This window comes from Chlamydotis macqueenii, chromosome Z, assembly GCF_036417535.1.
Source record: "Chlamydotis macqueenii isolate bChlMac1 chromosome Z, bChlMac1.mat, whole genome shotgun sequence".
NCBI lineage: Eukaryota > Metazoa > Chordata > Aves > Otidiformes > Otididae > Chlamydotis > Chlamydotis macqueenii.
Window position 1 is genome coordinate 82,911,386 of NC_141593.1, and position 24,184 is coordinate 82,935,569.

Consider the following 24,184-nt stretch of genomic DNA (forward strand, 5'->3'; position numbering starts at 1 on the left):
TTGGCTGTCACCAAGCACCTCCTTGCTCTCCATGTGCCTTAGCATGGTTTCCAGGAGAATCTGCTCCATGACCTTGCCAGGCACAGAGGTGAGGCTGACCAGCCTGTAGTTACCCTGCATCCATCTCCTGTACGATTCCTTTCTTTCCATGGAGCTTTCCCATGAGTTTCCTGCTTCTATTTTCATTCCTAATTCTAAGGGGCAGGTGACACCCAATTATTTAACGATCATGACAACTAAGGCTGACTCTGGCTTTCACATCCCTCACCAGATCTTCCCCCTTGGTGAGTAACAGATGCAAATGAGTTTCACCATTGTTGGCCCATCTGACACCCCATCTACAGAGACCTGTTTCCCAAAGTGTCCCAAGACCCTCCAGCAACCTTCACAATATTTGGCATGCTGATTTGCTCCCCTTCCAGGTACTCCCAGGGTCACTGCTCGCGAAATTCTCCATGAGGACTTGAATGGCTTCTTTGTCTCCCACAACAGTGTACTCCTCAGCCTGAGGACATTGGTGCATGTTTGGCCTGGAGGTGAAGCCCATCCCAGCAAAGAAAGAGAGGATTTTGAAAGCGGTTTTGGGTGAGGACATCCTGTGATACAGGAACATTATGAAACCTGTTGGATTAATCCATGATGATATCATCAATGGGAAGGTTAAACGATGGGGAGAGAAGAACCAGGAGGGTTTGAGAGTGACGGAACACTTGCAGAGACCTCCGTGGGAGATGTTTTGTGTTCATGTGCTGTCATACGTCTACTGGATGGAGAAGGGACAGACCTTGTGTCTCTGCAGTGGTGGGATTCAGTCACTGGCCAAAGGCACTGCATTGGTCTGAGATGCCCTGGCTGGTGCCCGTCACACCGCTGCTCTGAATGGGGCTGGGGTTCCTGCACAGGGCCGCTGCTGTCTGTGCCAGCTGCATGCAGCTGTGCTGCAGAGCCCTGGCGTCTCGCGTAGCACTACAAGCCCATGCTTGGCCATCAAACCCACATTCAACTGCCCTGATTGAGGTCAGGCAGAGGAAGGACGTATGTGGGACAAGTGCCATTCTACCCAAAGGACAGGTGGAAAATACAGCTGATGGTGAAGAGAAAGGGAAACTGTCCTGCCTAATACTGAACTCTGAAAAGATGATTCTTGAAGCTTAATCTGAGTATGGTAAGAAAAATACAATACTAGAAATAAGAGAAAGTATGGTAAGAGAAAAAAACTCTCTTTCTCCCCAGCTGAGGGATTATCAGTGATGGCTTCTGGCTGTTTCCCAGCAGGTTCCCCTGCAGCCCCAGGGACAGCTGGAGGGAGCCCAGAGGGGACAGAGAAAGTGCTGCCTTGGGCTGGGCCTCTGCTGCTGAGCTGGGCCGGGCTCCTGGCGTGGAGGGAGCTGATGGTAACAGGGCAGCGCTGCAGAGAGACAGCTCTGCCCAGGAGCAGCTCCTCTGCCAAGCGCAGCAGGGCTGAGGGCTCTGCCTGCAGGACCTGAGGGGAGAGGAGCGAGGCAGAGAGAAGATAAAGGCAGCCTGGGATGGGAGGAGAGAGGAGATCTCACTGGGGGAGAAATTTCCATGACACTTTTCAAGAAGCACATCCAGACAGGAACTACCTGGAAGGAAAGGTACTTTCCAGGGGCTTTTTGCAAGACAGGGACTGATCAATAGATTCTCAAAGAACACAGGGCACTGCCCTATGAGCCCTTCGCTGAACCTGCTTTTCCCAAATCAAGCCTCCTTGCTCTCCCCACTACCCAGCAGAGACTCTGCCCTCAGGGCCCTGGGATCCAGGGCAGGAGCTGCCTCCTCTGCAGCCAGAGCTCCAGCGCAGGAGACTCCCGAGTGCCCCTCTGTCCCTCCCTGGCCTTGCTGCCCTGGGCATATGCACAGTGTCATTTCTCCTTCTTTCTCCACCTGCCCCCGCTGCTGCTGGTTTTTTTTCTGTCTCTCTTCAGATGGGTGTTTCAGTAGCAGCTCAGCAACTGCTTCTGCAAATCTACCATGCAGATATGTCCAAGGTGCCCAATCTTCCCTCTAACATACGATGGTTATGGGCTATGGAGTCCTTGGGATGGGGATGCATGACTGACCCTCCGATAAAGACACTTCATTTTCAGAGCATCCAGGTGTCCAGAAGAACATGGATTATCCCCAGGGATGGGAGCGTGGAGATCCTCTGCACTTTCAAACTAGATTCCACTTTTCTCAGCAGGATCCAATTTCCTTTCAGGGGAACATCTCAGTGTGATCACCATCCAGACCAAAGTGTGAGCCAAGGCCGTCTGGGAACAAGACTGATGGACAGAGCAGCTCTCCTCTCTATGCACTAAGGGTCTGTCCCTCTGCCTCCTAGGATCACACTGTAGCAGAAAGATAGCACTAGCAGAAATGCCAGGCATGTCCACCTTCATAAAAACCTTCTCATATGTGAGACGGGAAACAGGAACAAAATACACACGCCCCGCTCCCCTAGCTCTGTACGGCAGTCAGGTGAATAGACGGAGAAAATGCTGAAAAGCGCATTGATGTCACAAACAAATTTAATCAGAGCTCACTCCTCTTTCCTATTGTGCTTTTGCTGCACAGTAGTTCTGACTCCTCCACAGCAAGGACCCCTGCTCCCCATTGCCCACTCAGCCAGCGTCAACCAGAGCTCCAGCCAGGGGGCTGCATGAAGGGCTTCCTGGAAAGACAGAGGCCTCGTGGAGGAGATTCTCTGAGAAATGAGTCCTCACTGATCCCTGCCTGTTCCTCCTCAGGCCCCTGTTACCAGAGGGATCACATGCCCAATGGCACCTCCACCACCGAGTTCCTCCTCCTGGCATTCGCAGACACACGGGAGCTGCAGCTCTTGCACTTCTGCCTCTTCCTGGGCACCTACCTGGCTGCCCTCCTGGGAAACAGCCTCATCATCACTGCCATAGCCTGCGACCACCACCTCCACACCCCCATGTACTTCTTCCTCCTCAACCTCTCTGTCCTCGACCTGGGCTCCATCTCCACCACTCTCCCCAAATCCATGGCCAATTCCCTCTGGGACACCAGAGCCATCTCATACTCAGAGTGTGTGGCCCAGTTCTTTATGTTTCTATTTTTATTATCATCAGAGTTCTATCTTCTCACTGTCATGGCCTATGACTGCTATGCTGCCATCTGCAGACCCCTGCACTACGGGACCCTCCTGGGCAGCAGAGCTTGTGTCCACATGGCAGCAGCTGCCTGGGGCAGTGGGTTTCTCTATGCTCTGCTGCACACGGCCAATACATTTTCACTGCCACTCTGCCAAGACAATGCCTTCGACCAGTTCTTCTGCGAACTCCCCCAGATCCTCAAGCTCTCCTGCTCAGATACCTACATCAGGAAAGCTGGACTTGTTGTGTTTAGTCTTTTAGTAGCATTTGTCTGTTTTGTGTTCATTGTGGTGTCCTGTGTGCAGATCTTCAGGGCTGTGCTGAGGATCCCCTCTGAGCAGGGACAGCACAAAGCCTTTTCCACGTGCCTCCCTCACCTGGCTGTGGTTTCCCTGTTTATCAGCACTGCCATGTTTACCTACCTGAAGCCCCTCTCCGTCTCCTCCCCATCTCTGAACCTGGTGGTGTCATTTCTGTACTCAGTGGTGCCTCCAGCGTTGAACCCCCTCATCTACAGTATGAGGAACCAGGAGCTCAAGGATGCCCTATGGAAATTATTTGAACACATGCTAATTCATTGTCTTCATAGGACCTCTAGGCTATGTAATGAATAGCCAGGACTATACTTTTTCGTATGTATCTTTTTCTTTTATTTTTTTTAATTTTTTTTTACTCTTCTAATACTATAATTCACTTTACATAATATGATTCTTGGCCTCATATCTTCCTCATTTTTGATCCAAATACCTCATGTACAAATGGAGCCAGACTCCTGTGTAGAGAGACACAATAAAGAAAACAGTTCAAAATTGTTTTTCCAAGCTCCCATCTCTATTTCATTTCTCCGGAGCAAGGTGCAGCTGCAGCATGCAGGAGGGTTTCCTGAGCCAAAAGCCCAGATGCTACATGGGGACCTACGGCCTTTCCATTGCTCTCCAGTTTCCTCCTGCCCTTGCACCTTGTTCAGAATCAGATCCCTCTCAAGTACCCAGGTGCTGCTTTGAGCTGCAAGGAGTCAGAAGCTTCTCCTCGTCTGTCAGCAATAGGATTATCTCTTCAGCCAGCTCCTTCACTGCATTTGTATCTACCTGTGAAAAGCATCTCCAGTGTGGCTATCCCCTGTGGATGGTGAACCTCATTGGAGGCACCTTGGACTTAGCATACAGATGAGGAGTGTGGGTTCTTGTTTATTAAACTTTACCATCCTCTCCTTCTGTTTGTTTGCAATGAAGGAAACCCTGCTGTGCCTGTGTGCAGCCAGGTCTCTCAGGAAAGCAAGTGTGAGATGGTGCAGAGGACCTGTCACCTCCAGCTGCAGACTTGGGTGGAGAAGTCTGATGTCAGGAAAAGTGATGCAAGTCCCAGGGGGGTGATGAGAGAAATGGTTGGGCTGGAGTGGTGAGGAATCAGGTTGTCCATGCAGTGTCTGACCTCCAGGAGGAGCTGGTCCTAACCATCCTGATACCATTAGCAAATGCCCTGCATCCATATCAACTGGAGAATGCTGCAATCACTCCTTCTGACAACTGAAAAAGTAATAAAATTGAAAAAATTAAGAAACTTAAAAATAAAAAAAAATACTTTTGTGTTGAATACTCAGTGAAAACTTCCCCTTTACCTACACTCTGGAGACCTCTCCAATTATCTCTCCAAGATTTGAGGATTGTAGGAAAGAACTGGAAGGGACATGGGTTTTTTTTTTCCATTTTAATAAGCCCCATGGTGCATTTCGTGCTGAGACCGTGAACCTCAGACACTGAGAGGAGCCTGGACAAACCCCTGAAGAAGCCAATGTCAGAAGCAACCCCTACAGTTTCAGGGAGTATTAATGGGTCCCACTGAGGATCATTACCAACAAAGCCTCCCTGGGGGCTGGTTACAGGAGAAAATGGGAGGCAGAGATGAGAGGCAGGCAAAGGCGATGCAAAGGTGGCTCTGATGCTGAGTGAACCTCCATGTGTTGCATGAAGACAAAGGGCCATGGCCTGACCCCCAGCCCCTGGGAAGGGAGATCCTGTGGGTCACACATTGCTCAGGGCTTTTCCTGGGGCAGTGTGATGTGGGAATGGGTGATGGCTGGTGCAGGACTATGGTGCGATGCTTATGGGTCTTTCCTTGGTGGGGTGAGAAGGCCTTCATGTCCTGGTCCCATCAAGTTATGGTGTCTCCTGCTGGGCCCGGATGGTCCATATAACAGCCATAGCCAAGGAGATTAAGACCTTGTCTCTCTTGGGTCCTTTTAGCCTTGCCACAGCCCTTGACCATCTCCACTTCAGGCTTGTCCTACAGAGTCTCACATCTGTGGCTCTTTTCCTGCACACTGTCAAAATCTTCCTTGCTTCCCCACCTTGCTCTCACCAGGGGATCTCACTACCCTTATTGATATCTTTCCATCCTCTATAGCGGTTCCCTGAAACACAAAGTGACAGGATGGTCCAGGATGCGGTCACAAGCCCTGATCCTCATGGAGGACTTCAACCATGCCGACATCTGTTGGAAAGAATACATGGCAGGGCACAGACAGTCCAGGAGTTTCCTGGAATGCGTGGACAACAACTTCCTCCTGCAGGCGATAGAGGAGCCGACAAGGAGGGGTGCCATGCTCGACCTTGTGCTCACCAACAGGGAGGGGCTGGTGGGGGATGTGAAACTGAAGGACAGCCTTGGCTGCAGTGACCATAACATGGTGGAGTTCAAGACCCACAGGGCAGTGAGGAAGCTATGCAGCAAGCTCTCTGCCCTAGACTTCAAGAGGGCAGACTTCGGCCTCTTCAGGGACCTGATGGGCCAAGTGCCATGGGAGGCGGCCCTGGAGGGAAGAGGGGCCCAGGAAAGTTGGTCCACATTGAAGAAGCAACTTCTCCAAGCTCAGCAGAGATGCATCCCGACGAAGAACATGTTGGGCAAAAAGGCCAGGAGGCCGGCGTGGATGAGCAAGGAGCTCCTGGACCAATTGAACGTAAAGAGGAAAGCCTATAGAGGGTGGAAGCAGGGACAGGTAGCCTGGGAGGACTACAAAGAGGCTGTGCAAGTGGCCAGGGATCGGGTGAGGAAGGCTAAAGCCCAGACGGAATTGAATCTGGCCAGGGACGTCAAAAACAAGAAGAAAGGCTTCTATAGGTATGTCAGGGAAAAAAGGAGGTCCGAGGAGAATGTAGGCCCCCTCTAGAAGGAAACGGGTGTCCTGGTTACCCAGGACATGGAGAAGGCTAATGTGCTCAATGACTTTTTTTCCTCAGCCTTCACTGACAAGGCCTCTTGTCACACCACCCAAGCTGTGGAAGTAACAAGCAGAGACTGGGAGGATGAAGAACCGCCCACTGTACTCGAAGAGCAGGTTTGGGATCATCTGAGGAACCTAAATGTGCACAAGTCCATGGGACCTGATGAGATCCATCCGCGGGTCCTGAGGGAACTGGCGGATGAAGTTGCCAAGCCGCTGGCCATAGTATTTGAGAAGTCGTGGCGGTCTGGTGAGGTCCCCAATGACTGGAAGAGAGGGAACATAACCCCTATTTCTAAAAAGGGGAACAAGGACGACCGGGTAACTACAGGCCAGTCAGCCTCACCTCTGTGCCTGGCAAGGTCATGGAGCAGATTCTCCTGGAAACCATGCTGAGGCACATGGAGAGCAAGGAGGTGGTTGGTGACAGCCAACATGGCTTAACCAAGGTCAGATCGTGCCTGACCAATTTGGTGGCCTTCTATGACAGGGTGACGGCATTGGTGGACAAGGGACGAGCAACTGACATCATCTACCTGGACTTGTGCAATGCTTTTGACACTGTCCCGCATGACATCCTTCTCTCTAAACTGGAGAGACATGGGTTTGATGGATGGACCACTCAGTGGGTAAGGAGTTGGCTGGATCGCCGCACTCAGAGAGTGGTGGTTAACGGCTCAATGTCCATGTGGACACAAGTGGTGTCCCTCAGCGGTCCCTGTTGGGACCGGACCTGTTCAACATATTTGTGGGTGACATGGACAGTGGGATAGAGTGCACCCTCAGCAAGTTCGCTGATGACACCAAGCTGTGCGGTGCCGTCAACACACTGGAAGGGAGGGATGCCATCTAGAGGGACCTTGACAGGCTGGAGAGGTGGGCCCGTGCCAACCTCATGAAGTTCAACCAGGCCAAGTGCAAGGCCCTGCATGTGGGTTGTGGCAATCCCAGGCACAAACACAGGCTGGGCGGGGAATGGAGGAGAGGGACTTGGGAGTGATAGTGGATGAGAAGCTCAACATGAGCAGGCACTGCGTCCTTGGGGCCCAGAAGGTCAACCACATCCTGGGCTGCATCAAGAGGAGCGTGGCCAGCAGGTTGAGGGAGGTGATTCTCCCCCTCTACTCTGCCCTGGTGAGACCCCACCTGGAGTACTGTGTCCAGTTCTGGAGCCCCCAACACAAGAAGGACAGGGACCAGTTGGAGAAGGTCCAGAGGAGGGCCACGAAGATGATAAAAGGGCTGGAGCACCTCTCTTATGAGGGCAGGCTGAGAGAGTTGGGGCTGTTCAGCCTGGAGAAGAGGAGGATCCGGGAACACCTGCTAGCAGTCTTCCAGTACCTCAAGAGGACCTACAAGAAAGATGGGGATAGGCTGTTTAGTAGGGCCTGTTGTGATAGGATGAGGGGTAATGGTTTTATAATAGAGGGGGCTAGATTTAGATTGGATATTAGGAAAAATTTTTTACAATGAGGGTGGTGGAACACTGGCCCAGGTTGCCCAGAGAGGTGGTGGAGGCCCCATCCCTGGAAACGTTCAAGGCCAGGCTGGATGAGGCTCTGAGCAACCTGATCTGGTTGGAGATGTCCCTGCTCCTTGCAGGGGGATTGGACTAGATGACCTCTGAAGGTCCCTTCCAACCCTAACCATTCTATGGTTCTATGTTTCTATTAAAACGTTGCCATCCTCCAGATCCACAGTTGCTAGGGAGCCCTGGTTTCAGTGAGGATTTGGAGATCCTGTTCCTGCTATTGGGATGTCCTACACAGTGCATCCACTAGTAGGTGAGGTCTCCAAAGTGGCTGAAAGACAGTCTAGATTTTATAGTGCTAAATAAACAACTTTTTTTCATTATTCTAAAATGCAGAACCATCTGGTTTCAGTTATCCTGTTAATCCCCCCTCAAGAGCTTGGCCAGAGCTCAAGAGAGGAAACAAGGGAGATGCTGATGTAACGCTCCTCTCTTGCCTGTCTTCTCTTGATTCATACGCAGGGCCAAGGAGCTGTTATCCATGCTTATGATGTACTTTCTCACACTCTGTGTATACTGAAGAAGTTATAATTAAAACAACACAGTCCTGCTGAACCTGGCAATGTGATACGGATCATGCATGGGTCAACTCTGGCTCAGGCCTGTCAATCAGGCCCAGTCACTTCAGCAAGCCATCCAGGAGCTTTTTGGAGCACATTGACATGTTCCTGACAAGGCTCACTGAGGAGCCGGTGAGGTGAGGTGCTGTGATGGAGTGTGTGTCTGTGCGTGTGTCCTTGTGTGGGCCTGGGGGAAAAGAGGGATGAGGGGATTCCAGGGCTAGCTGCTGGATAGACAGAGGGTCTAAAACCAGGTCCTGGAGGGAAACACACTGTGTGTGTGTCTGCAGAGTGCTATGAACATTTCCCTCCCTATTATGCAACTAAATCGTTATTGTCTGCTAGCATATTAACTTGGGAGTAGGGGAGAGAGGGAGACTTCACTTTGTATACTGATTAGTCATGCTCGAGTAACAAAACTGAAGGACACCAGCTCATCATCGGCATCGGTGGACAAGGGACGAGCAACAGACATCATCTACCTGGACTTGTGCAAGGCATTTGACACTGTCGCACATGACATCCTTCTCTCTAAACTAGAGAGATGTGGGTTTGATGGACGGACCACTCGGTGGATAAGGAGTTGCCTGGATGGCCGCACTCAGAGAGTGGTGGTCAACGGCTCAGTGTCCATGTGGAGACCGGTGATGAGTGGCATCCCTCAGGGGTCCGTGTTGGGCCCGGCCCTCTTCAACATCTTTGTCGGCGACATGGACAGTGGGATAGAGTGCACCCTCAGCAAGTTCGCCAATGACAACAAGTTGTGTGGTGCCGTCAACATGCTGGAAGGGTGGGATGCCATCCAGAGGGACCTTGACAGGCTGGAGAGGTGGGCCCGTGCCAACCTCATGAAGTTCAGCCAGGCCAAGTGCAAGGTCCTGCACTTGCCATTTGACAGAGGGACCGCTCAGTTAATAAGGAACTGTGTGGATGGCCGCACTCAAAGAGTTGTGGTCAATGACTTGATGTCCAAGTGGAGACCAGTGAAGAATGGTCTCAGGAGTTGGTATGGGGACCTCAGGAGTTGGTATGGGGACCAGCGTTGTTCAACATCTTTCTGGGCGACATGCTCAGTGCAATAGAGTGCACCCTCAGCAAGTTCACTGATGACACCAAGCTGTGTGGTGTCGTTGACGTGCTGGAGGGGAGGGATGCCATCCAGAGGGACCTTGACAGGCTGGAGAGGTGGGCCCGTGCAAACCTCATGAAGTTCAACAAAGTCAAGTGCAAGGTCCTGCAGATGGGCTGGGACAATCCAGCAATATGGACTAGGTGGAGAATGGATTGAGAGCAGCCCTGAGGAGGACTTGGGAGTGCTGGTGGACGAGAAGCTCAACATTAGTCAGCAATGTGCGCTTGCAGCCCAGAAAGCCAGCCACATCCTGTGCTGCATCAAGAGGAGCGTGGCCAGCAGGTCGAGCTGATTCTCCCCCTCTGCTCTGCTCTTATGAGACCACTCCTGCAGTTCTTTGTCCAGCTGTTGTGTCCCCAAAATAAGAAAGTCATGGATCTGTTGCAACAAGTCCAGAGGAGGCCACGAAGATGATCAGAGGGCTGGAGCACCTCTCCTATGAGGACAGGCTGAGACAGTTGGAGCTGTTCAGCCTGGAGAAGAGGAGGCCCCGGGGAGACCTTATAGTGGCTTTGAGTACCTAAAGAGGGTTTATGAGAAAGATAAGGAAAAGCTCTTTAGTAAGGCCTGTTGCGATAGGATGAGGGGTAATAGTTTTAAAATAGCAGGAAGCAGATTCAGACTAAATATAAGGAAAAATCCTTCACTGGGAGGATTATGGAACACTGGAACAGGTTGCCCAGAGAGGTGGTGGATGCCCCATCCCTGGAAACCATCAAGGCCAGGTTGGCTGACACTCTCAGCAACCTGATGTGGTTGGAGATGTCCCTGCTCCTTGCAGGGAGGGTGGACTAGATCACCTGTAAAGGTCCCTTTCAACCCAAAATATTGTATGATTCTATGACTCTGTGGTCTATGACTGCTATCTTTCCTATGAATACCTCTGTAAACTACCGTGAACGTAATGTGCAGGAAAAAAATTTTTGATCCTTATTTGGGCATCAGCTGTCATTCAGCAATTCCCATCAGGCTCATCCAAGATCGCCGAGATGTTGCCCTATGTCTATGAGCTTTTCCATCAGAATTTGCAGTTTCCTGCACGTACCTCGCACCACCTTTGTCAGGTTGACAGTTGCCAGGTATTTGCATCTGAACATCTCACTCCAGCTGTTCATGTCCATTAATTAGCACGGCAGTTGAAAAAAGAACCTCACATGCAAGAGTTTTTTGGTTTTTTTCTGCTTACCTGAGGAGGTGCTGGAACAATCCCACCTCCTGTGAGTTTGTGGTGTGCATGGGAGGAAGCTGAGTCTCCTCCCAGTGCTAAAAACCGAAACACAGGATGAGATGCCACAATTCAGCCTCAGCTGAATCCTTTCTCTCAGCAGGGATAAAGGAGGTCCCTGCCTGTCCCTATCCAGGTATCCTGACTAATAATAATAAGATCATAAAATGTGATATGTAGAAGTAACTTTTTCCCTGAGAGGAGAAATTTCATTTTTGGAAAGATGTGTCTTGGCGCAGCTGAGGGAGGGACCATCAGTGATGGCTTCAGGCTGTTTTCCAGCAGGTTCCCCTGCAGCCCCAGGGACAGCTGGAGGGAGCCCAGAGGGGACAGAGAAAGTGCTGCCTTGGGCTGGGCCTCTGCTGCTGAGCTGGGCCGGGCTCCTGGCGTGGAGGGAGCTGCTGGTAACAGGGCAGCGCTGCAGAGAGACAGCTCTGCCCAGGAGCAGCTCCTCTGCCAAGTGCAGCAGGGCTGAGGGTTCTGCCTGCAGGAGCTGAGGGGAGAGGGGCGAGGCAGAGAGAGGTGAAAGGCAGCCTGGGGTGGGAGGAGAGTTAAGAGCTCAACAGGAGAGAAATCTTCACAGCCCTCTACATGGTAAGTACTTGCATGAAGTACTTGCATGTGTCTGCAGTTTGTGGAAAGACGTCCAAAATACGTCACATCCTACAGTCAGGAGGACTTTCACAGTAGAGGAGCAGGATGTGCTCCAGAGCATGGCTTTCCTGCTGCACTGTTAGAGGGACAGGGCATGACAGCTGCCTTCTCCCAGGGACAGCTGCAGGGGTGTGAATGTGTGTGTGCAGCCAGGGGTGCCCAGGGCAGTCCTTCCAAGCTGGGTCCCTGCGCCCCAGGGGCTGTGTGCTGTGGCAGGGACTTTGCCTCTGCCAGGCTCAGCACTCAGCCTGCCCGGGGAGCTCCCCACGGCGCTGGGGAAAGAAGCTGTGGGTGGGAGGAACTACTTCTGGCCAAGCAGGGTCCTTCTGCTGTTGAGAAGGTGCTGCATGGGTCAGGGCTGCCCACAGCTCCACATCACCATTGGGAAACTTCCAAGGGGATGTTTCAAGAGGTTGTCCTGACCTGACCTTTGGAACCTCTGAACAGGAACAGACACCCAGCCAGTGCCCTGCAAACAGGCAGGTGTGTGTAGGGCCGGGGTGAGTGCACAGAGGTTGGGATGGGACAGGAATACGCACTGGACAATGAAACACCTCCCAGTAGGAAAATCCCCAGGCAGCAGGGATATGATCCAGGAATGAGAGGAAAGTAAAAGGATAAATGTTGTGGGAGGGAGAATTCTGAAAACTCTCTACAATTCTGTCCTATTCAGACCCCTTTCTCTGGGCAAGACCCCTGGCCTCCTCTCCCACCCACCCAAGCCTCTGCCCTCAGGGCTGTGGGGTCCCAGCCATGAACCCCCTCCTCTGCAGCCAGAGCTCCAGCAGAGCCGTGCTGCAGCTCTCCAGCCACGTGCCCACTGCCCTCTGCAGAGCACAGGGGCTGAGAGCAGCTGCCCGGCAATGGTGGTGTCGGGGAGGGGGCACGCACAGCTGGGGGAGGGGGACGCTGTCCCCAGTGCCCACCTGCCTCTGCCCTGTCCTCCCTCAGCCGCACCCTGGCTGTATTTGCCCTTGTGCCTCCACCTCTCTGTGGTGTTGCTGCTGGGATCTTGTTCTTGCTGTCAGGCTGTCTGGGGAGGGGAGTTCCAGCTGCAGAGTCACCCCCTGATCTTGTGGGTCCTTTCCTGCAGCTGTGTCCATGGGAACAAGTGTCCCGGCTTTCACCTGTGGGGCTGTGGGCAATACAGGCTGTGGGCCTGGGGCAGGAGCTGGTTTTCCCTCAGTGGGATTCCATCATGAAAACACCTAACATAACTTCTTGGTGTGTCCTTCCAAGCTGTGAGTTTCCCTCAGAGATGCCAAACTCTCCAATAACATCTTTTTGTTACCTGAACACCCCATGGTTCAGCACAGAGATGCTGTGGAGAGAACCCCTGCTGTTGGGTTGGTGAAATGAGCCATGAGTGGTGTGGGCTAGAAGTGAGGTGCTGAAACCTTGAGAAAAGGTGAGACATTCAGTGGTTTGCAGTGCATCCCTTTGCTCTCAGCAGTGTCTCCTATCTTTTCACAGAAACAGAGCAGTGTGATCATCTTCAGTTTCAGAAAGCTGCAAGCCCAGGGCATCCGGAGAGACAGACCAGCTCCGCTCACTCTGCACTGCCCCACAGCAATTCTCTTCTCATACAAGACTCACTCGGTTCTCCCTGAGTGCTAAGCCACAAGGAATCCTCTTGCCCTGCAGCGTAACTTTGCTGTCAAGTGAATTGGGAGCAGCAATGTTGCAAAGCTCATTGGCATCCAAAGCAGATTTAATCTGAGATGACTCTGTGTTCCTGTTTACATGTTTCTGTAGGGCAGGACTTGCCCTTCAGGAGTTCACACCAGTGCTCCCTGCTCCCAGTGGCACCTCCGCCAGCACCATGCGGAGCTCATACAAGGGGCATGAGAAACATCTCCTTGAAAGGGGAAAGATCATCTGGGGGCAGGGTGGTGAGGGGACTTCCATGGGAACTGAATAGGTTTTGCTCAGAGAATTCTGCCTTATCTTCTCACTGTTTTTTCCTCCTTGGACAGGCCTCCCTGCCCAGAGGAAGGAAATGTCCAACGGCAGCTCCATCACAGAGTTCCTCCTCCTGGCATTCGCAGACACACGGGAGCTGCAGCTCTTGCACTTCTGCCTCTTCCTGGGCATCTACCTGGCTGCCCTCCTGGGCAACGGCCTCATCATCACTGCCATAGCCTGCGACCACCACCTCCACACCCCCATGTACTTCTTCCTCCTCAACCTCTCCATCCTTGACTTTGGCCTCATCTCCACCACTGTTCCCAAAGCCATGGACAATTCCCTCTGGGACACCGGGAACATCTTTTACTTGGGATGTGCTGCACAGGCCTTTTTATTTGTCTTTTTTCTTTCAGCAGAGTTTTATCTTCTCACTGTCATGGCCTATGACCGCTACGTTGCCATCTGCAGACCCCTGCACTACGGGACCCTCCTGGGCAGCAGAGCTTGTGTCCACATGGCAGCAGCTGCCTGGGGCAGTGGGTTTCTCTGTGCTGTGCTGCACACTGCCAATACATTTTCACTGCCACTCTGCAAGGGAAAAGCCCTTAATCAGTTCTTCTGTGAAATACCCCAGATTCTCAAGCTCTCCTGCTCAGACTCCTACCTCAGAGAATTTCGACTTGTTGCATTTAATGCTTTTGTCTTTTTTGGCTGTTTTGTTTTCATTGTTGTGTCCTATGTGCAGATCTTCAGGGCTGTGCTGAGGATCCCCTCTGAGCAGCAACGGCACAAAGTCTTCTCCATGTGCCTCCCTCACCTGGCCGTGGTCTCCCTGTTTCTCAGCACTGGCACATTTGCCTACCTGAAGCCCCCTTCCATCTCTTCCCCAGTCCTGAATTTACTGGTTTCTGCTCTGTACTCAGTGGTGCCTCCAGCAGTGAACCCCCTCATCTACAGCATGAGGAACCAGGAGCTCAAGGAAGCAGTGTGGAAAATGATGACTGAACGTTTTCGAGATGTGATCGTGTGTCCATCTTCTTCAATGTATGACTCATAGTGGAACTCCTTACTGCCCCAGCCTTTATTAGATTTTGTGGTTGTCTTTCTTGCTCAGTGGGACCACATTCTATGATCAGTACTGGGCTCTGTGCCACCCTCTGCTGTCTGCAAGACCCATGAACTGGGACTTCTGTCTCCAGAGGACAACTGCACCTTCCCTAGGGGGATTTCTGTCATCAACATTAATAATTTCAGTCATGTCCCAGATACATTTCTGTTGGATACCTGGAGTACCAGGGGCACTTAGTGAACAATCCAGACCGAATGGAATTGTTATGTTTGGGAGCAGCAGGCCTCAAGGACATCACTGAAGCCGCTTGTAGTAGAAAGTACTGAAAGTAGAGAAAGTACTGAAGCTGCCTGTAAGAAAGTACTGAAGCCACCTGTGAGAAAATAATGAGGCCACCTGTGAGAAAGTAATGAAGCTTCCTGTGAGAAAGTAAACGAAGCAACCTTGAGAAGAAGGAAAACAGCTGGCATACGTGACTGGGGGCTGAATGTGAAGCAGGGTGCAGGTGGAGAGAGCCATGTGCATGAACATAGAGACTTAACGAATCATATTTTAGCTAGGAGCGCGTGCATGATATAGTTAACCAATTAGTAGAGAGCTTGTGCATGATACGGAGTTAGAAGGGCTATATTAACCGGGATGTATCAACAATAAATTGGCATTTGCTTGATCATATTGGTCGTCAGCAGTGTCCGTGACTTCCGCGTCAGCAGGTGGCGCCCGAACAGGGACCCTCAGATCGGCGTTGGACATCCCGACAGAACCGAAGAAGGAAAGAAGAAACGAGGGGGCGGAAGCCGGTCGAAGGCGAGTGCTGCCCCAGCACTCGGGAAGTCGCTATAGCGCAAAAAGGTACAAAAGGTATGGAGGGAATCTCGTCTTGGCCAGGCGAGTGACCGGGGAGGAGATGGGGTCCACACTGACCAAAGAGGAGTCAGCAGTGGTTAAGCTCCTCCAACATATGCTCTCTGTGAGAGGACTGAGTTATGACGCGGCCGTCCTAGAAGCTTTGCTGCAGTGGGCAAAGAAAACGGAATCAATCCCCACAGTTGATGGTGCTTTTGAACTCCCGACATGGGAGAATATAGGAAAAGAACTGTGGGATGAAATAAGTAAGGGATCAAAGGAGGCGAGCAAACTCTCCACCGTGTGGAGGCTAATTAACGAAACATTGATAAGCATGAAAGCCAAGCATTCAGTTGCCACATCTGCTTTTGCGGCCTTAACTCCAGCCGACGGGTCCACCTCCGCTACTAGCATGCTGTTCTCGGGTTTAACGAGCCCTGCCGCCTCCCCCGCTCGTGCTGAGGGTGGGGGGGTTCGAGCCCCAGCAAGGACTCCAGGAAACGCAGCCACAGCCCCTATAAATATAGATATGCGGGCACCAGAGAGAAAAACTGCCAAAGGCTTTTCACCACCATCAGATGTACCACCGCCAGGCACCCCGCCATGCTGCACCAGTGCAGGCTCAGAGTCACAAGCCTTTTCGCCGGCGTCAACAGCTCCGGTTTATCCCCCGTTACCACCTTCTTCCCTGCCACCACGGTGTGAGGAAGAGGGGGATGAACAATCATCCGGCTTGAAGGACGCACAGCTGCAAGAGACGCTAAAAAAGCTGGAAGCCCTAGAGGTTAGCCAAGAAGCGTCGCTGGGAAACTTGTCAACTCCTTCGCCTGTGCCACATCGAGACCTGCCAGCGTCCAACCTATTAGTTCCAAATGGAGCATTGGGTGAGATCAGTCTTTTTGGACCTTTGCAAGGGACGCCGGCGGGAGCGACCGGGGATCCGAATCCAATAGTGCAGTGGAAAGAGGTGATTCGAGATGTTTTGATAGAAGGACAGCCTTTTCCCATGGCATTTCCAGTTGTGACCAATAATACTGGGAGAAGTGTGTGGCAAGCATTAGACTAGAAAATATTAAAGGAAGCTAAAAGTGCAGTGCAGTGCTAAAATCATCATATACTCAATCTGTATTGCAGCATATTTTTTTTGTCACAGTTGTTAACTCCTTATGATATCAGAATGATTGTCCAGATGCTTTTGCTACTGTCACAGCAGCTGCAGTTCTTTCAGTACTGGCAGGCTGTTTGTGATAGGGCAGCTGCAACGACTCGACAACAGGGTGATCCATTATTTGGGGTGCAAACTCAAATGCTGATGGGAGCAGGACCCTACACACGATCTGATTGGCAAGCGCAATTTGCTACCGAAGTGTTACAACTGGGCCAAGATTTGGCTTATAGAGTGCTTGCTAGGGTGCACGATGAAAAGTCTGGACCTGCCGTTACGTCAGTAAGGCAAGGTCCCACAGAACCATATGGGAAATTTATTGATCGGTTGCACACTGCAATTATGGCTCACCCTGATCTGGATGATGACATGAAAGCAAAGTTCTTAGATATGCTTGCCTTTAATAATGCTAAAGAAAAAACTAAGAGAGCCCTCAGTGTGCTGCCAAAAGGATCTAGTACAGGGCAGCTGCTGGAAGCTGCCGAGCGAATGTTAGAACAAGAAAAGGCTACAGTCATGGCTGCTGCTGTAGGTGCAGCAGTTAAACCGTTGATATCAATAAAGTGGCGTGTGATTAACTGTCTGTAACCCCCATTCCCTCTTCCCCCGTCCCCCGTCCCACCCAGGGGGAGGGGGAGGGAGGTGGAGATGGTGTTAAGCCTGGGAAGAGGGAGGGGTGGGGGGAGGTTGTCTTGTTCCTTTTTTCATTACCCTACTTTGGTTTTAGTGATGGTCTGTTTTCCTTGTAGCGGTGGCTTTAAGGATCCCTCCCTATTCTTGTCTTAAACCTCGGGTTTTAGTTTTCTTTCCTCTTATATGCCTGGGGCCACGGCCACCGCCAGGCGCCCCCACCCCCCCGCCTCTGACATGGTTAACAGATACTCCTGTCTGAGTCGAGCTTTGTATAAGTGGAAGGACCGTTCCCTCTTATAACATGGGGGAAGGGATACGCTTATGTCTTTACAGGAGCAGTAAACAGGTGGATCCCTGTCTGTACCATCTGCGGGTAAGCCTTTCAGAACAGGTTTTGTTGACCTGCCAGACACTGGTAGGACGGCAACTCTGTGTAAAACAGCAGCATCCACGAGTGCTGAGTGCTAAATTACCAAAGATGGAACTTTTGGGGATCAGTAAAGATGGACTTCTGTCTATTTTTTTTAACTATTCAAGAACTAATGTTTCTAGAGGGGTAATGATTGTAAATGCTTTAAGATCTATACATTGCAACGACACAGCATGACGTAATCATGCGAGCACATACCAAAATCCAGGCAGCATAAAAGACCTAAATGAAGCATACATAGCATTGAATCTGATTGCCAAGATAAGACAGAGTTTTGGAAACTAAGTAAAATTATTGCTGCTTCAGTCTTTACACCTGGTGTGGCAAGTGCCCAGGCATTAACTATGCTAAATAAATTGGACTGTTGGCTTGCTAAGCAAATAAATGCAACTGCATCAGCACTATCAACGCTGTTAACTGATGTAGATTCTATATACTATGCTACTTTACAAAACAGAACCGCTGTTAGCCTGCAGAGCACATATTTGACAGGCCTTGTTGCATGTGCTGACCACACGTGCAGCAACACCTGGTTAGTACTCTTTCACTGAATCTGCTGAGGGGATAAACAGAGGTGGCTCGGAGCGGAGGTGGGAGGACGGACCCAGAGCACACTTTATTTACAACAGGGGACGCCGTGAAGGTGCTGCGCCTGCCTCCCTTCTCTGCTCTGACCCAGCTGATAATCATCCTCTTGCTCAGCGGTGTTTTTGGCGTAGTTGGGTTAGTAACAGAATAGATCAGCAATAGATTTTTTTATTATTAGCACAAAATCATGATTGTCAGGACTTTGATGGGCTTTGCTGCATGAATCTGTCTGATCATTCGGAATCTATTGACAAAAGTATTCAAAACTTGCAAAAAGGAGTACAAAAACAGCAACAAAGTGATGGTTTTGATATATTCAGAAATCTTTTGGTGACTTGATAGAAGCTTGTTACTAATAGCTGTAGGATGCTTATTCATTCCTTTTATATATGTATTTTGATCTATATTCTGTGTCTTAAAACATGTGCAGACTTTAATAGATAAAGCGTTGAAACAAGCCTCTTCTCATAAACAAAGAAGGGGGAGATGTGTTATTTCGCTGAGCCAGTACGGAGTCAGTGAAAGCACACCGACCTTGGGGGACGAATGCAATCATGCTCTCAGGAAGAAAGCCATGGAATGAGAAGGGAAGCTTTAAGATCCAAAACATTGTTAGCAGAATTTATGGCTTGTTTCAACAGAGGCTTGCAAAAAACTAGTCATTGCCCTTGTAGATAAGAAAGTTACTAGAGTTGTTATGTCTGTAATAGGAGAAGAATGCTGTAGTAGAAAATTACTAGAAAGTAGTGAAACTTAGTTTTGCTTAGCAATCATGAATATGTATAACGTGTGATCAATAATTTTATTGGCTAAGGTTGTGTGTGGCATAGCTGGGTGGTTGCTGTCCTTGGCTAAAATCAGAATTGTGATACTAGGCATCATACTAGGTATAATCATTAACATTCCGTGCTTGGTCACCTGCCTACAAGAGTGATACAGAGAATACTACATCAGGGCGAGCACGCCATACGGCATCAGTTCCAACTGCCCATCTCACAGGCTCGGGCTGTAGTGGCAGCCTGTCCAGCATGTCAAGTAGCAAAGCCGAACCAGGCCTTATACTACCCAGGCATTAACCCCGGGGGTATGCTCTGAACCAGGTATGGCAAGTTCATATCACAGACTATGCGCTATTTGGCCGTCTGTTCTGGTTTTGTTAGTGAGGGGGGGCCTAAGGTGGCAGCTTCTGTAGGAAACTGCTAGAAGGTGCTCCCCTTTGTTCAGTGGACTCGGCCGGGCCTAGGGCGGACCCACTGCTGGCCAAGGCCAAGCCAATTGGTAGCAGAATGTCCCGTGATAACGCCTCTGCGATAACGTATTTAAGTAGGGGAAAAACAGGAAAAGAAAAGAAGATGTGAAGCAGCTGACCAGGGGGCAGAGAGGGGGAGGCGCGAGCCTCATGGGCCTTGCAGGCCTCACCCTCTGGCCTCCCACTGGGCAGCAGACTGGGCCCAACTCGGCCCAGCCTGGCTGCAAGAAGTGGAGAGGAGATGAGAAGTGAATAAGATGTAAAAAGGATCCTGAGAGGCGTCTGCCAGCCTGTTGTGAGGAACGGCTGCAGACGCCAAGGTCAGTTCGGAAGGAGGGGGAGGAGTAACGCAGCTCCTGGCCAAGATTCCCCTGCAGCCTGTGGTGAAGACCATGGTGGAGCGGGTTGTCGCCCTGCAGCCCATGGAGGTCCACGGAGGAGCGGAGATCCACCTGCAGTCCGTGGAGGACCCCACGCCGGAGCAGGTGGAGGCTTGAAGGAGGCTGTGGCCCGTGGAGGGCCCGCTGGGACAGCTGTTCTAGAGGGACTGCACCCCGTGGAAGAGATGACCCACGCCGGAGCAGTTTCACAAAGGGCTGTGGCCCCTGGGAGGAACCCCACGCTGGAGCAGGGGAGGAGTTCTTCCCCCGACGATGACACAGCGGCGTAAAACAATGTGTGATGAACTGACCATGACCCCCATTCCCTTTCCCCACCCTGTGCCGCTTGGGAGGGGAGGTAGTATAGATAATGTTAAGCTTGGGAAGAGGGAGGGTGGGGAGAGGTTATCTTGTTCCCTGTCTCTTGCTAATTTTAGAAATAAATGAGTGTTTTTCCCCAAGTCGAGTCTGTTTTGCCCGTGATGGTAACTTTAAGGATTCTCTCCCTGTCCTTATCTCAAACCTTGAGCCGTTTTTTTTATATCATCTCCCCCTGTTCTCTCGGAGGGTGGGGGGAGCCTGCATAGTCTGGTCCTGATCGGGGCTGAACTACAACACTGTCTCAAATACATTCATGTTGCGGTCGACACTTGCTCCTGAGCTCTCTTCGTGTGTCCATTCACGACATCCACGACACAGATGCACCAGAACCGGGCTTTTGCCTGCCTAGGTGTACCTCGGGAGATAAAGACCGACAATGGGCCGAATTGTCGATCACTGGTATTTTGCCACTTCCTGCAGACGTGGGGGGTCCGCCATACGTTTGGCATTCCTCTGAACAGCACCGGGCAAGTGATTGTAGAACACGCACACAAAACCCTGAAAGCACAGCTAACATGCTTAAGAGAGGGGGGAGAGAGGGGATCGCCAGAGGTCTTAGTCGATAAAGCACTTGTAGTACTGAATCATATATACTTCGCTGACCCCCAATCCATTTCCCCTATCCAGAACCATTTTTCCTCGTGTCAGCCGCTGTTTGGGGGCAAGGCACTCCTGGGGGACCGGTACCACCTGCCAGAAAACCCATGTTGGGAAGGTCCTGCTGATTTGCTAATATAGGGACGAGGGTATGCTTGTATCTCCACAGGTGCGGGGATCTGATGGATCCCGGCCCGGTTGGTACAGCCGTGGCTGGAGGATCGGCAGGGTAACCGAGCAGCGTGGCGCCCTCCAGCTCACCCTAGTGGGATTGATCCTGATTGTGAGTCTTCCAAAGCCAGTGATAATGACTAATTTCTGGGAGCGGTTCACGAACTGCGCCGACTCTACTCAGGTTTGCATAGCGCGTGGCCTGTTGGGCTCTTGGGAATGCCAACCGCACAGCCCTCGCCGTATCTGAACTGGCGACTGCTTTAGCAGCAGACGACGAAGGACTGACACAAATGAAGATGGCATTAGATTATGCCCTTGCGAGGCCTGGCATCGGTTGCAGCGACCTAGAGGGAGTCCTAGGTCTCCAGGGTTACTGCTGTGTGGACTTCAGCAAGAACACCTTCTCGGCCTTGGAGAAGACGCATGTGCATGCTGCCCAGTCGGTATTCAACGCCAAAGTCCTAAAGGACTGGGGGTAGTTTCCAGACCTGTTCGGTTTACCTAGATTGCTAAGAAATATTGTGTCTATAGCTCTGATGATCCTAGCAGTTGCTTTGATAATGCTTTGTTTGTTTCTGTTACTGTTACATTTCTTGCATGCTGTGATTGAGGGGTCACTAGGCGATTATTCGTGATCAATTATGTTATTGTGGCATCCGCCCCAGGGTACCAGCCATTAGACCAGGATTATTTAGCATAGAGGGAGGAATTGTGGGGTAACGTTAGCAGGGCTGCATGTATGCAGGAGGGGTGGTCCGTGGTGATTCGCGCGCTAGGTGCAGGTAGGTCCATGGGCGCAGGGGGCAGGTGCCTCCATGTATGTGGTGGGCACAGATAAGTCCATGGGCGCAGGGGCAGGTGCGTGGCAGGCATGGATAGATTCATGGGTGCAGGGGGCGGGTGCCTTCGCGTGCGTAGCGGGTGTACGGGTATTTAACCCTGTGTTGTGCAGCATTAAATTCAAGGCTTGGCTTGACGGTATCCGTGTGATGCCCTGCTTTCCCCCGGGGTGGGCCTCCGGTGCGTGAGGGGTAGGTTAGCTGGCAAGAGAGCCGGCAATTTAAAGAGGGAAGCAAAGGCTTTGTGTGCAAGCAAAGCAAAATAAGGAATTCATTCCATGCTTTCCATTGACAGGCAGACATTCAGCTATTTCCAGAAAAGCAGGGCTTCATCACAAGTGTCAATGACTTGAGATCACGGTGATCATGACCATTCCTCTGTCTTTCCTTGAGGTTTTTGTGAAACATGACATCGTACAGAATGGAATATCCCTTTGGTTATTTTGGGTCAGCTTTCCCAGCTGTGCCCCTGCCAACTTCTTGGCCAACTTCTTGTGTACCTCCAGCCTACCTGCTGTGGGGGCAGAGTGTGAGAAAGAGGAAGCCTTTGTGCTCTGCAAGGACCATTCAGCAACAGCCAAAACGCTGCTGTGTTATCAGAGCTGGGTCAGTTACAGATCCAAAGCACAGCACCCTGTGCAGTGCTGTGAGGGAATTAACTCCATCCCAGCCAGGTCCAGGACAGAGTTACAGGTCACAGAGTCAGGGTGAGGAATGAACGATGCCTTTTAAATGACGTGAGGAGATCAGTGGATCACAGACACTGGCTCTGATGGGGGACTCAATTTCCCCAGCATTCACTGGCCAAGTGAGACAGCAGCAGGATGCAAACAGTCCAGGAGGTTTCTTGTGGTGCTTCTGGAACATTTCTTAGCACAGCTGCCAAAGCAGGCATCCAGTCTTCTGCTCCCCTGGACATGGTACTGCCAAAAGAGGAAGAGCTTGTGAGGGATGTGAAGACCAGTGTCCACCTTGGTTGTAGTGACCATGAAATTGTTTTGTCCCAGATCCACAGGAACAGAGGGAAGGAGTCTGGGATTCAGCAAATAGAAAGCTCCTATAGTTTTACAAGGAGAAGTGGGAGGTCCTTTACTGGGGGCAAAATTTCCAAGGGAAGACTGAGGCCTGAACAGCTGAGGAGGGACTCTGAGGAGAAGGGACTGGGCATTAAGAGGGATGCCACGTGAGCCATTGATGCATGCTCACTGTCAATCAGGCCAAGAGGACATGGGGCTGCATGAGGGGGACTGTGGGCACCCAAACAGGGAGTTATCATCCACTTTCACCCAGCATTGCTGTGACCACACCTGGACTAGCGTATCTGCCTGTGGGGCTCACTGTTCTGAAGGAATGAGGAGGAACTGGAGAGGGTGCAGAGGAGATCTGCCAGGATGAGCTTTGGGGCCTTTGTGGAGAGGCTGGGAAACCTGGGCTTCTTTAGCCTGGTGAAGTGGAGGCCAAGGGCTCCATAGCAGCAGCCTGCCATTGCTTGAAGGATGGTTTCAGAGGTGGTGAAACTTTTCTTGGTAGTGGGAAGAGAAGGACCCTTCCAGAAAGTGCAGCTTGGAAGGTTCAGACTGCAGGGGAGGAATAAGAAATCTCCATCAAAGGGTAACATTATGGTGCAGGAGGTCCTGGAGAGGGAGTCTGGATCAGCCCATGGCTTTGCGTTTCAAGGAATGGCCAATGAGAATGGAGATATCAGTGAAGATATAGAAATGCTGAGGTGAGAGCTAGGTAGGAAAGCAAGATGGATGTCAACATCCTGAAGGGAAAAAGGTGCATGAAGGGGACAGTATGGGTAAACCTGCAGTACAGATGACCAAGGGCTCTGGCAAGGCTGAAAGACCAAGCTCTTTGTCCTGCTGAATATGCAGTTGCCTCTGCCACTGAGGCCTACTAGGATGAACCTTATTTTGAGGTTCTGGACTTTGTTTCCTCCTCATCCCTTCTTGGTGAAGCCAGGACATGCTGTACAGTTTTCCTACACTGGGCATTGCTCACCCTCACACCCCACTGCCCCCAGGAGTCACATGTGAGGGACAAGATGAGCCTTCCTAGGGCCTGGGGGTCATGGTTTGGCCCCTCTGCTTCATGAAACAAACCAAGGGTCTTCTCAGCATTACAGCCACCTACACAGTGCTTTTTTTGACCACTTGCAGTCACTGCCTCCAATTGTCTGCTCTCACAAGACCATGGGGAGGCCTTGTCAGTAATGACCCTTGGTGGGGCCCATTAATGCTTCAAGGTACTTGGAGTTTTTCTCCTGACTTCAACATCTTGTGCAATTTTTTAAGTCTCCTCTGAGTATCTGAGGTTCATGTAATGAGCCCCAAAAGCACTCTGGGGTTCATTAAAACACAGAAAATTCTGATGAGCCATGTCTCTTTCTGCAATTTTCTTTGAGACTTGTTCAGCTAATTGGAGAAGTTTCATAGTGTAGTTAAGGAGGAAGATGTCCTAGTGCACCTAAAA

The 24,184-nt window shown here is 51.1% G+C and overlaps 2 protein-coding genes across 2 annotated transcripts; both read left to right on the forward strand.

Annotated features, from left to right (window-relative positions):
* The first annotated feature begins 2,776 nt into the window (after nucleotides 1-2,776).
* On the forward strand, nucleotides 2,777-3,739 carry LOC147596456 (olfactory receptor 14J1-like). The gene has a single exon (XM_086771408.1). The coding sequence runs from the start codon at nucleotides 2,777-2,779 to the stop codon at nucleotides 3,737-3,739; it is 963 nt and encodes a 320-aa protein (XP_086627534.1).
* A 9,710-nt stretch (nucleotides 3,740-13,449) lies between these two features.
* On the forward strand, nucleotides 13,450-14,415 carry LOC147596457 (olfactory receptor 14A16-like). Its single transcript, XM_086771409.1, has one exon. The coding sequence runs from the start codon at nucleotides 13,450-13,452 to the stop codon at nucleotides 14,413-14,415; it is 966 nt and encodes a 321-aa protein (XP_086627535.1).
* Nucleotides 14,416-24,184: the final 9,769 nt, after the last annotated feature.

Coding starts and splice junctions, on each gene's coding strand:
- LOC147596457 (XM_086771409.1), top strand. CDS start 13,450: ATGTCCAACGGCAGCTCCATCACAGAGTTCCTCCTCCTGGCATTCGCA.
- LOC147596456 (XM_086771408.1), top strand. CDS start 2,777: ATGCCCAATGGCACCTCCACCACCGAGTTCCTCCTCCTGGCATTCGCA.